Source organism: Phalacrocorax carbo, chromosome 9, assembly GCF_963921805.1.
Source record: "Phalacrocorax carbo chromosome 9, bPhaCar2.1, whole genome shotgun sequence".
Classification (NCBI taxonomy): domain Eukaryota; kingdom Metazoa; phylum Chordata; class Aves; order Suliformes; family Phalacrocoracidae; genus Phalacrocorax; species Phalacrocorax carbo.
In genome coordinates, this window is record NC_087521.1 from 1698688 (window position 1) to 1711513 (window position 12826).

The window sequence follows — 12826 nt, forward strand, 5'->3', positions numbered from 1 at the left end:
CTCTTTCTCCAGACCTCACCTGTTCATAATAAAATTCACTGCGCACTATTTCATTCTCTTCTTCATTCAGGGAAAAAATCCATTCAAGCTCAGTTCCCTTGGGTATTCGCACCACTGTGGAATATTCACTATTAGAAGTTTCTGCAGCCAAAAAGAAAATGCCAGGGAGAATCACTGTACAAGAAACAGCAAACTGGCCAAGGACACATCACGCAGAATATCCCTATGCTTTCGTAAAAGTAATCTGTAATCCTCTCTTTGTGCTACTTCCTGCCAGCACCACATGTCCAGCACACAGATTACATAAACATTTCCGTCTCTCAGCAGGCTGCCAAATGTACCTAAACTTACTCCCACGTTTACCAACACCCTGTCACCAAAAACTGGCTCCAGTAACACATCTTCAAATAATTATCCAACTCTTATCCTACTGGACATCAAACACAGCAACCTCCCCTCAGACAAGTTATTAAATATTTCTGACCAGGAGGGAAGTGGAAATTTGAGAGCTGTGGCTTACAACTAAAAAGGGAAACTGAAAAACCCATTGTAAAAGAAAGAGTAAATTGACTTAACTACCTGTAACTTCTTTTTAGAATTCAGGTTATTTGAACATATAGTCCAGCAGCTTTAAGACAAAAGATTGTGAGAAGATGACCTAACCCCTTATATTGAGTTTTCACATAAAATAGTACTGTAGAAAATTGGAGTTTTGATCAAATGATTCAAGAAATGTAATTTCTGTGAAAAGTCTTTTTCTTTCCTCCAGATTAAGAAAGTTTGTTTTGAAATTAGTAACCCAGAATAGCTACAAATTAGATGTTGTCTGCCATCTGTGTGCAGCTGAGAATGCACAAGCCCTCTGATGTTCAAGCTTGTGATTGTGGTTCCTCGCAGAAAAACAATGGCCAATCCCGCAGTGCTAAGAAACTAAGAATAATGCTGATTTGTTACTCCTTCCCCTGATCAACTTCCTCTTATCCCTGGAAAAACTTTTTTAAAAAGTCTAAAAATTCACAGAAGGACTGTTAGAGTGTTGAGTAACTCTAAAACTGAAGAGTGAATAAAAAAAAAGAAAAATGGTATTTCTGAACTGGAAACTAATTACAATAACCAGGCTAGAAAACATTTGCTAAACCTTCATCACAGCCTCAGGTAAGTTAGAAAAGCAGAATAAAAGATTCTCCCTCTTAAATCTGAGGATTTCCGTACTGTCCTTATTCACTCCTACTGAATGAATCATATGGGCCCAGTGATGTGCAGCAATGCTACAGGCAAAGAGAAAGATCTAACCAGAAGCAGCAGCTCGGAAACTGCATTTCAGCTATTTGTCTTGTTACAAAGGTAGCAGTAAACAAAATCCTGTCAACAAGAAAAAAAAATGCTCATCATACTTAAAAAGGGACGAGTAAGGAAAAATATTCTCATTTGTTTTATAGCACAAGTGCAAATTTTACACCATGCTTCACATTACTGCTGTACGCACTTCAAATAACTATGTTTTGGTCTGCCAGAATTTCATCTCAGTGTAGGAAAATTTTGCAGAATCTCCTCAAATACCAGACTAAGCAACAAACAGTAAATACTGTCTGAGGAAATATGTCAGAGAAAAAGAAAGTAAGCTAAATTTTGTTTTTTTTTTCCTGAAGTGTTATGATATTAGATGTGGAAACTGAGGCACTGAAGAGAACTAGTCCATATTCACAAAACCAGCAATGGAACTCAGGACATAATCTGACCCATGAGAGGGGCTTCATCCTGTACTATCACCAGCAAGCACAGGATATCAAACATCACAGTACACTGCAGTGGTACTGAGTGGTACTATCGTAGGTTGTAAAAAGAGGATCACTCAGCACAGCTTGGTAGTGGGCAAATTAATTCCTGCTCATATCACAGCCTCTCACTAACTGTTTTAGTATGCAAAGTGCATTCTCCAACTGTTGTTTTTCAGTTCCTTCCGTTAGTCCCCATCCAGCACGTTCAATATTGGCTCAGACATCTCTCCTATATCTCAATTCCCAAAGTTTGGAATGCTCAATTTCAGCCTGCAGATGCAAAAAAACCCATCAGTGATATTCTGTAACTGACATTTTGATCATCCTTCAGCTGCAACTAGATGTATCAGCTTCCTATCTCTAACTCTGCTGCTAATCAGGCACTTAAAGAAAACTGAAGTTTAACATTACTCCATTCCTTACCTTCCACTTGGTCCTGATCTTTTCTGCTGAAATAAAATGACAGAAAGAAACATCATGCCTACTCCAGCACAGTGAGGAAAACATAGTTTTAAGATAGAGATCAATATGGCTAGCCCTTTCAGAACAGTGTCTTGTAACAATCTAACATCTCTACCTCCCTCCCTCTCTGACCCATTGCCCTGCCCATACCCACTACTGTCTGGAAATCTAAGATCCTGTCCCTGCATTGCTGTATTTCAACTACACTAAGTAATTAGTTCTTATAACCTTCTGTAGAAGTAGTAGTGGTACACACTTAATAAACACACATGGAGAACAAGAACTGCCTAGTATCACAATACGTCAGAGCTAAAATGAAGGTTTTGGCATCCAGGTCTCACTCCTTAAGATTTAGTTGGTTTTGATACATAAATAGGGCAAGTATAAAAATACCCCAGCCATTTAAGCATTTAAAACATGACAGGTGGCATTCAAGCTCACTGCTAGGCTCTGCTGGCCTAATCTAGCCGTGTAAACCAGCATTCTGTTGCAAACTGATTTATAGCTAGAGATGACTGCTTTTTTTTTTTTTCAGAGGCTCCTTTTCAGATCTGCACAGTATTCCTTTTTTCCTAGCAAGCCTGCTGATACTGCCACAGTAGATACTGCTATCTGCAAGCTTGCTAGGAAAAAAGGAAATGAAGCTGAAAGTGCAGCTGTCGAGCCTGCTGATAGCAGTATCGGCTATGGCACTATCAGTAGGCTCGAAAGGGTCACAGAGAGTAAAATTCACTCTTCAGCTGCACTTTTCACCAGCTGGCCTAACATGCACACAACAGATTGCAGTGCAATCCTAAGCTTAAAGCAACCACATCACAAAAATCTGTCATCACAGCTGTCCTTTTTATTAAGGGCAGTTCAAAGCCTATCGAATCATGAACTAGCTTTTGAATCCCCAGGGGTTCAAGGAGTCATAGTCAAGGGATTACAGAGTAACATTAAAACACTGATATGTTCAGCAGAGCTAGTCAAAATGTGATGTTAATCCAGGAGCTGAGTAAACTGTAAGAAATGTTGTCACACTGTAGTAGTTTGTGCTGAATAGGTTTTCATCAAAGCATTCAATTCTTTGGTTTAGTGATCAATTGATGCCTAAAGAATTAAAGACTCTGTTGCCTGGCTCTCCAGTGTCCTTTCTAATACAGAAAGTATTAGAACATATTAGTACAAACGAGGCATAAGGAACAACCCCACACCCACACCTGAAAATGCCGACAACTGGAGGCCAAAAAGCTGATGTCATTGCATTATCCAGATAAACCCAAATGCTTATTTCTCTCTCATTCCACTCATGTACTCTGCTGTATACATGAAACTGAAGAGAACTAGAATGGATGGACTTACATGCTTGTGTCCTGTACCGAACCAGGCAAATGTTCTCTGTTGTAGTAGCTATAGCATTGATCGCATACACGAGACAGATTTTCTCTGCAAGCTTCTACTGACATTTTCTTGGTGGAACAAGAACTGCACACCAGCCTGCCACAGCGCCTGCAGTGATGGCGCCTGTTAAACTACACAAAAGAGGTCACGGATGAGCAATGGAAAGAATTTACTGATGTCCCCTCCTATATCTTCCTTCACCCATGCGTAAACTTAATCCATTTGAAGAGAGAAAACACCGTGCATGATAAGGCTTTTCAGAACTATACAATGATTGCTTCTCACTGTTACAATTTCTTTCTGGAGAGGGCATGGCAAACAAAACCAAAACCAAACCCAGAGGCAGGTATTTAAAACAAGTTTGCTGCAGTCTTGGGCTTTCCACTATTTAAATTGTCCCAATTTTGATCACAGCACTAATTAGATCATCTCTTGGAAAAGTCAGAAGCTGTGGACTGTCTTTCTGACACCATCTTAGTAATTTCCAAATTTAAAAGCAACAGATACTTTGAGAAAACAGTACTGTTTCTAAGCAATAAAGGATAACACACTGCCAGGATAGTTGCAAAACTCAAAATTAATCTTCTCTCAGAGCACCGTACAGTTGCTCAAGTACTCTATGAAACAACGTGTTTTAGGGAAGTGTAACCAACAGCAAAGATCATGTTTTCTGTATCGGTAATCTGAATTATATGATGTTCATGTTACTTCTTGCCAGCACAGTCAGCTAGACAGCCTTTGGAAATATTAATACTGCTATTATTACACATTTTTGAGATCATAGTTGTGTCCCCTCTGATGATCAGATTTCCTCTTTAGGCTTTATCACTTCACAAGACTCTGCAAGAAGCTAACTGTTGCCAGTCTCAACTACACTAAATAGAAACTATATAGAATCATTAGAATCATTAAGGTTGGAAAAGACCTCTAGGATCAAGTCCAACCAACAACCCAACACCACCATGCTTCCTAAACCATGCCCTGAAGTGCCACATCTACCTGTCTTTTAAATACCTCCAGGGATGGTGATTCTACCACCTCCCTGGGCAGCCTGTTCCAGTGCCTGACCACTCTTCCAGTAAAGAAATTTTTCCTAATATCCAGTCTAAACCTCCCCTAATGCAGCTTGAAGCCGTTTCCTCAGTTCTATTGCTAGTGACCTGGGAGAAAAGACCAACACCCACCTCACTACAACCTCCTTTCAGGTAGCTGTAGAGAGCAATAACATATTAAATATCAAAGGACTGGCAATCTTGTCAGGCCTACACTGATGCAGACAAACTTGTTAAAGTAGCTAGTGTCTCTTAGGAAACAGGCTATGAGCAAGTGTTCATATTAAGGTCACAGTTCTATGAAAGTCTGTACTTAATTTTTGCTCCTTACCATAGTAAAGCGTTCATTTTTGCAAACCATACATATGGTTTCAGTGTCATCAGGTATCCATTGCTGCTTTGGTGGCGGCTTCTCAGGAGGCACAAATTCTTGAGGAAACAAGTTCTGCTGCAGACTTCTGTCTTTGGGACTTGCAGATATGGTGACACCTTAAAAAAGAGCCAGGCCAAGAAACTGGATTTAAGCTGTTTAATGGAGTCTTGAATACCAGAAAACACTACAGACTTACTGAGGCTGTAAGATCTTTCTGGCTCACAAGAGGACTACCGTTATCTTTCAACCAGGCATGGCAAAATAACATTGTGTAAGGAATATATTTGCTTTAAGCTAAAATTATAAACTAATGTAAACTTATAGTACTTCAATACTGGTAAGCGAGAGTACACACTTACTAACAGACCTTTACCATAACAATTACATATGTCTAAGACAACTTGTCAACATCTGTTCTTGTATCATAAGCTGAGACTTAGAGGAGGAAGGAAAAAATACCCCAGTATATGGATACCAAAAAGCAATATAGCATACAATATAATCTTAAGGATACCCAGTGCTAACATTCCTGAAGACTGAGACATTTCTTTGTTATCTCAGGAGAGGTGTGGTATGGCTAGCAACAGCATATCCCTCCCTATTCTGGCCCCCTTTACAAGCTGCTGTGGAGAAATCAGTTCAGAGAGGCAGAAGTTTAAGCCTTTGGCCTTCAGGGTCTTTGACCTTGCCAAAGAAATACTCATTGGGTCAAGTTTACAGTATTAGAGAGGCTTTTAGTTTGTATGATGTAAGCCAGTTATACTACAGGCTAATTAAAAAGTTCAACGTGTCATTGCAGCCCTGAAAGCCACCTTCTGTATACATGAACACTAAACGAAAAAAGAAAAAAACCTCCATTCTGATAAAGCTAATTCATGCTCATCCAAGTAGATTCTAGACCGCAAAGGAACGTTAGAGCATTAGAGAACATGCATTCAAGTTTTGTAATGACATACAGATATTAAGCTGACCATTATGAGAAAAACTGAAGAGCTACACAGCCCAATCGAAGACGCTACTGTCACTTCACGTAGGCAGAGCAAGAAGAGTCTTCGGTTCAGGATACAGAATCAGAGAACAGTTCAGACACCCTAAACCGTACATCCTATTAATATGATGTTCAGGCCCATCACTTGGGGAGAACTACCACTTGCTAAATCTTTCCCTGAGAGTACAAGACTGTGCAACTCTCACCATATATATCCTCTGAAAAGTGCATCTCTTGCATTAGATGCTGAACAGAACCTATAGAAGAATTTGTGGCTGTTTTTAAGCCACAAATAGTATTCAGTTGTTTTGGCTTAAATTATTTTGTTTCTATTTATCTGTGTTTGAGGACTGTGAGTGGAGCCTCTCAGATAATACAAGGTGTGCTATTTCCCTCAGATGACAGGAGGGATCCTAGGGAAAAAAAAAAAAATCATGGACCAAAAGGATGATAAAAAAATACAACACTAATGAGATTTCCACTGTAAAACCAAAGTTAAGATCCAAAAGAAAACAAGCCACTGAGGACAGAATAGGAAGACAGGGAGAAGTACCACAACCTCTGCCTATACACCCAGAAGAATACAGAAGCCAAGACACAAAGATTAACCTGGAGCACCATTAATCCACTAGCAACCTAGCTGTGGCAAAGAGGTAATTTTGTTTTTCCCCCTACAGATGTAGTCCTGTACCTAGGGTCTGTTCAGGCCTTTTTTTTTTCTTTCCCTGTAGGGTCTGCAATGGAAAGGTTTTGTGCTGATTTTTCAGACATTTTGTAGATACCTACCAAAAATCAAAACAAAGCCATAGACTTGCTGTTCCCCTTGAAGTTTTTCTTTAATTGGGCCCAAAGCATCTGACTGTAGAGACCTACTAAACTGCATGAAATGCAACCTGAGTTACTGTTAAACAGTGGGACACACATACATAGGGGACAAAACAAATAAGAGCAGGGTGCCATTTTTTTTTCAACAAGGTCTTAACCTTACCAGTAAGGCTGACAGGAGATAGTTCTGATGATCCTGATTTAGCCTGTCCTTCACACTCCAATACCTGATTGAGACTTTCTTGGATACGTATCAGAGAATCTAGGACAAAGGGAAGGTAAAAAAAAAAAAAAAAAAATCAGACAACAATACTGGCCATCCATCTACCTGTTTTTACAAATATTAGAAGAATCCATTCACAGGAGTATGCAACAACATCAGCAGAAAACAGGACTAGCTATGTAATTACAAATTACTGTTTTCACGAAAATTGGCCCACAAAAATTCATGCAAACCCATATAAAATTCAATCACCTAAAACACAGAGAAAGGGATCCTTATCAAAGTAATGGACTACTGACAGGCACAGGAATCATACAGCACAGAACAAGTATCAGATGTGAAAACAATTATTTGACACAAGATGCTCATGGCAAATATTCAGTGCTTCACATTGCAGAGGAAGGAACATAATTGCGAAGTTATAGGTCATTTGGTAGGAAAAGATAGATAAGTGTGATGCTTTTATGTTAGTAAAAGCAGCACCTTTAAACCATGAAGTCGACATTTGGAAATAGGCAAAAAGCAAGTTGGTATGATATATGTATGCATTAATAGAGACAGATAGGTACACACGCCATGTGCTTTTAATACAGCAAAACAAAAGCAATCGACTGATCTGCAGCACCCTCTGCTGTTCCAGTTCTAAAACCCTGAAAGGAGAGAGCCAAATGCAGGAGAATTGAAGACAACATGGATGAGAAGGGATTGGCAAACCAGAAAGGAGAACCGTGCTGAGAACATTAAATAGGACTACAAGTTTAAAAGTCTTTTATGTGGAAAAAGGAACAGGACTCTGGTAGGAGGAAAGACTATGGAAGATTAGATCCCCATTCTATTTGGGGGAAGATGCAGTTGGCTGCAGGTTTTAGAACCGCTTATATCATCAGTGACTCTGCATTAAACAGGAATGAAATAAAATTGAACAATATCATATAAGAAAGGAGACCCCAAAAAGGAGCAGAGGAAAGTCCGAGAAACTTTTGAAGCTGTTGGTCCTTGAGAACTTACAAGAAAGGCAGAGACTTTAAGAACATATTCTGGGCTAGAGGAAGACTGGAGACACACATCTAAAAATGTTGTGGCAGTGATAGGTTAGCAGTTGGACTCGATGATCTTAAGGGTCTCTTCCAACCTTAACGATTCTATGATTCTATGATTGGTGAAATGATTCTGGGGGGAAATTGGCCCTTCTTTCCCCAAGTGAAAAAACAGCATTCTCACAGACAGTCACCTGATCTCTTTTCTTTTATTGCAAAAGGGAAGTTGAGAGCTTTTTCTGCATACTTGGAGAGCAAATTGTCAATGTCTTTTACAGTAAAACCAATTTCCTGTCCAGCTAAGAGTTGGTGCAGTGTCTGCACAGCAACAGCTACCCAGTCCACCTTCATATTCATGAGAAGCTGTTCCAGCATGAGCAGTGGCCTGGAGGAGAGGTGGAAGTAGTTAACATGGGAGAGCTCAGGCAGAGTCAGCAGCACCTGAAACAAGGGAAAAAGCATATATTGAAATTATGCACCTTTAAATCTGTGTTTTGGTGAGATTAAAGATAAGAAACTACCACAGGAGCTTATGCAGAGACTGGAATAACATATAGAGGCCAAAAAAAAATGGAGGTGGGACTTCTCTGACCTATTTCTACTTCTGTTACAGAATTACCAAATGGATCTGCAGAAATTACTTAGCTTCCAATCTCCCGTTCTGTAAAACGCTGCCTCATTTCAAAGGCAGTTGAAGAGCAGAAAGCATTTTGTGACCCTGTAACAAATATGATGTTGCAGGGTTGAGCACATTCTTTTATTAAAATAAGCTTATAAAAAGAATATTACCCCAATCCTTATCCTTCCATCATTTGAGTAAACATCAAGAGGAGAAAATAAGAGCAATTCTAAAGTTGGACAGTTAATAGGGACACTTTCCAAATTAAATCATGTCTTCAAAATGGACAAGTAAGGAAAGAGGAAGCCCAGCAAAATACTGTTGTGGCACACACCAGAGCAAGCTGCTATTTGTCGTCCTACAACAAAACAGACACTACCAAAAGCACTGCATTTTGTTTATGTATAATGCATCCAACTAAGGTAATCTACTGGTTAATGCAGCTATTCCCAGGCTGAGCAGAGCACCTGTTTGACTTCTGTAAAGGCAATGGCCATCCAAAAAAAAGGAGCGATACTGTCTACCTTTGGAAGGCACTTGGGAGAAACATGCCATATAAGTGTCAATGACCACCATACAGGTGGGCATACGTAGGACACCTGGTTTTGCTGACAGAGAGTAAGTTGAGGATGCTTTCTTCTTCACTTGGGACAAAGATAGCAACTGTCCTGGTAAACACCACAGTTTTGTTTTATTCCACCCCCCACCCTCTTTTAACCAGTGCATTCCTCCACTCCCTACAGCTCAAAGACAAGACTGCTCTGTTCATATGGGGAGCTACACTAATAGCTACAATAACAACTTCATACAACTTGTATGTACTTTGTACAATAAAAATACTGTACAATTACAATACAGTATGATAATAATTTTGGGAGCACCTCATAACACAGCAACTGCAAAGTTGGGGAAGGGGAAGAGAAGTTTTAAGCCATCTTTACCTTTCCTTCAGATCCTGAGTCTCAGGATCTTAGATCCGATATGGTGAGAATGCTCTGATAGAAATCTACAGACTTTATATATTACATATATATTACGTATTATAAAATTATGCATATAACTCTTTATTGCTGTTAATACCACAGTGCAGGAGCTTTGCTCACCTTTGATCCCATATAGAGTGCCTGGATTTCATTACGGCGTGCTGTTGTCAGATTTGCATGGAAGTGAACTGAGAGGTAATCAGCCAAGAAGTGAGACGCTGCCAAGTTTGGATGCTGGTCAAGGGACTGTTCACTGATGGCAAGGCAAATACCAGGGTCTTCAATTCTTTGTAAAAGCTACAAAACCCAACAAAATACAGTGAATCCTTACTACATTCCTGGAAAGTACCCTTTATAAGGCAGTCCATGACAGACTATTACCCTACAATGGTCCAGAAAGCAAATTAACTTGCACAAGTGTCTTACATATATAAGGATGATTTAGATAATCCATTTATAGACTACTCATTGACTATTTGCTCCATCTATTAATCAAAATATTTTTAAATTTAAAGTAAGCAAAAAATTAAGCAAGGAATGGGACAGAAGGTATAGTCATCAGAAGTCTCCGCTTTGCTTCCAGAATATTTTCAAAGCTACGTAGTCTGAAAGAGCCTGCACTTTATGTTACGCTGTTATCAGCAACAGCTCCATAATTATTAAAACCAGAAGAATTCACACTTGACTAATTTAGGCACTGAAGCACAACTGACCAATTGCTGTTACTAGTTTCACTTCTGTTTTTTCTGCGTAAGCAGCATAGAAATGCTTCATTATGGTTTTTCAAATAAAAGGGGCCTTGTATTTCCACGTAAGTGACATTTATGGTATTAGGTCCAACAACTAGACTGCCAAGCTAGATTTTCACTTAGGCAAAAAGGGGAGAGCCAGGATCTTGAAACCATATCTAAGCAAATAGCATCTCTTAAGGGAGGAACCAAAAAGGCCATGAAAGACACACAAAGAAGGCAAAGAAAACAGTTCTCAACTTACTTGACCTACGGATATGATGCCATGAAAAGCCGAAATCAGGACTCAATAGCCTGAATGACTATTAAGCAGGTATTGTTTATTGCAGCGCTGGATGCACAGCGGATCACTCCGAATGCACGTGCACACACAGAGTTAGTTGTATAACTTATACAAGCTTTACATACATATTCATTAGCTTCCCAAGAAAGGATATACCTATTCATTAAGTTTCCAATAACTCGTTATCACATGCAGATGTCATTTGTGCATGTCTGTTGGTGTCCCTGGGTGGTCATTAGGGGTCTCTGGATGAAGGATGCACTCTTCCTCACTGTGTCTGCTAGTTAACTTCTGTTCTCACGCAAACTCAGTTCTGAGATCACGTATATACTGTCCTTGAGGGATAGTCTGTTCTGGTTTAGTGTTTACTCTGTAGTTCCTTATCTTTATGGTTCTGTATATCTGCTTTTCTAAGGTCAAATGTTGTCGTAAATTTTTGTTTAGGTGTTTCTTGTCTTGAAGCCTTTCTGACTCCCCCAGAGCAACAAGTTTTAGTCACAACAGTTCTAACTCTATCAAATGTAAGGCTGAAAGAGTCTTGCTATTACCTGCAATGCTTTTTCCATGTCTCCCATCTCCAATAAGTGGAGAAGGTGCTCACGGTGAAGGCTGATCAAGTCTTCTCTTGGGACAGGATACAAATGTCCCCATTCCTCACACAACTCATAACCCTAAAGAATTTAAAAAAAGAGAAGAGAGTAAAAATGGAAAAGTGAAAGAAAGACAAACTCTACCTTCTGATATGGCTGTTTCTCCCAAAGTTGTGGTCAACTTCAAGAAATGCTGTACGTTGGACTCCTCTCCCACATGCAAAAACTAAATAATTACATTGACAAGGGGAGGAAGATGAGAGCCAATTTTGTCAGAGTCGCAGCCTGCATTGAGAGTGCCTTCTCATCTCACAGTAAGCAAGTCAGCTCTTTAGAGAGACACTTTTAAAGACAGACAGATCTACAGTATCAATATTTATATAATAATCAAGCTTGTAGTATGCCAAAAGCCATGCTATTAAAGTCTTCAGAATTCTAAGAGAAAAGAACCAGTTGTATCTCAGAGTAAGAGTTGTAACTTAAACTTCATTATTAGCTACATGTAAATTGTGACATTAAACAGACCTGTATTTGTTTCTGTAGCACAGAACTGAGTAAAGGAATTCTTCCTCCCAAGGTAATCTCCACTGATTGGTGTTTTAAGATGCTATTTCAACAAATTTATCTATTCAAAGTTTAATGCATTCTTATTGAACAAAATTCACAGGACAATACCTAACCTTTGCTTTCAGAATGATATTCATGACAGCCTGGGGGTCATCAGTGCAGGCTTTTTTCAGATCCTGCCAGTCATTCCACAATGGTTCATTTTGCACATTCAAAATCTGAAAAAGGTAATATTAGGGTAGCACAAATTTTAAAAGCTTTATCTACAACAATCATTAAGTCTAAGAGAACAGCTGAGCTGATCACATCAAGAACTGCTTCATACCAAGGAAGAAGTCAAAAAGGAGACCCACATTTATTTCTAGCCCTTTTCTGGGATGTTGTGATACACTAGCACTCCAAAAAAGACTATGCAATTTTTTCAGTGGTATCATTCCACAGAGCACATTTATAAGGGAATGTTTTTAAAAGGCTAGAGGGCAATAATTTCAGATGAATAAGTACACGTATACTGCAGACATTGCTGGCACTAACAGAGAGACAACTGAGCCAAATGTCAGTTAGCTCGGCAGCGATCTATGACTTCTTTTTTTGCTCTGTTTGGCTTTTCAGTCTGTGCTGAACTCCCGGCCAGCTACTCTGACTTAACTTGGGTATCTGTACTACTTTGCAGTTAGGAGAGCTGACTGCAATACAAACACATTCACTGGACCACTAGTCTTCCATATCATGCCTAGGTACACTGGCACCTCTTAGGGTTATAAAATGATAAATTGCCACGGAAAGCTTCCAGAAACTCTAGCATCTGTATAGAGTGGAATAACAAACGCCTTGCAAAAACGCAGCCTCACACAAATGTTTATGTCTAATCATGTTTGCAGACCTGAATGCTAATAGGAGAGCAGGTAAGTTAT

General features: G+C 39.4%; 1 protein-coding gene across 6 annotated transcripts in view; it reads right to left on the bottom strand.

The window, feature by feature from the left end:
* ZFYVE26 (zinc finger FYVE-type containing 26) overlaps positions 1–12826 on the bottom strand; it is a 52496-nt gene that overhangs the window by 13855 nt on the left and 25815 nt on the right. For 5 of the 6 annotated variants that reach the window (XM_064460067.1, XM_064460068.1, XM_064460069.1 and 2 more), the window contains 9 exons: positions 12026–12130; positions 11304–11426; positions 9844–10020; positions 8316–8562; positions 7025–7123; positions 5007–5164; positions 3585–3754; positions 2202–2227; positions 20–141 (listed from right to left, as the gene is read on the bottom strand). In XM_064460067.1, coding sequence (XP_064316137.1) covers positions 20–141; positions 2202–2227; positions 3585–3754; positions 5007–5164; positions 7025–7123; positions 8316–8562; positions 9844–10020; positions 11304–11426; positions 12026–12130 — 1227 coding nt within the window. The remainder of the gene's footprint in view (positions 1–19; positions 142–2201; positions 2228–3584; positions 3755–5006; positions 5165–7024; positions 7124–8315; positions 8563–9843; positions 10021–11303; positions 11427–12025; positions 12131–12826) is intronic. The other variant, XM_064460065.1, reaches the window with a different exon arrangement.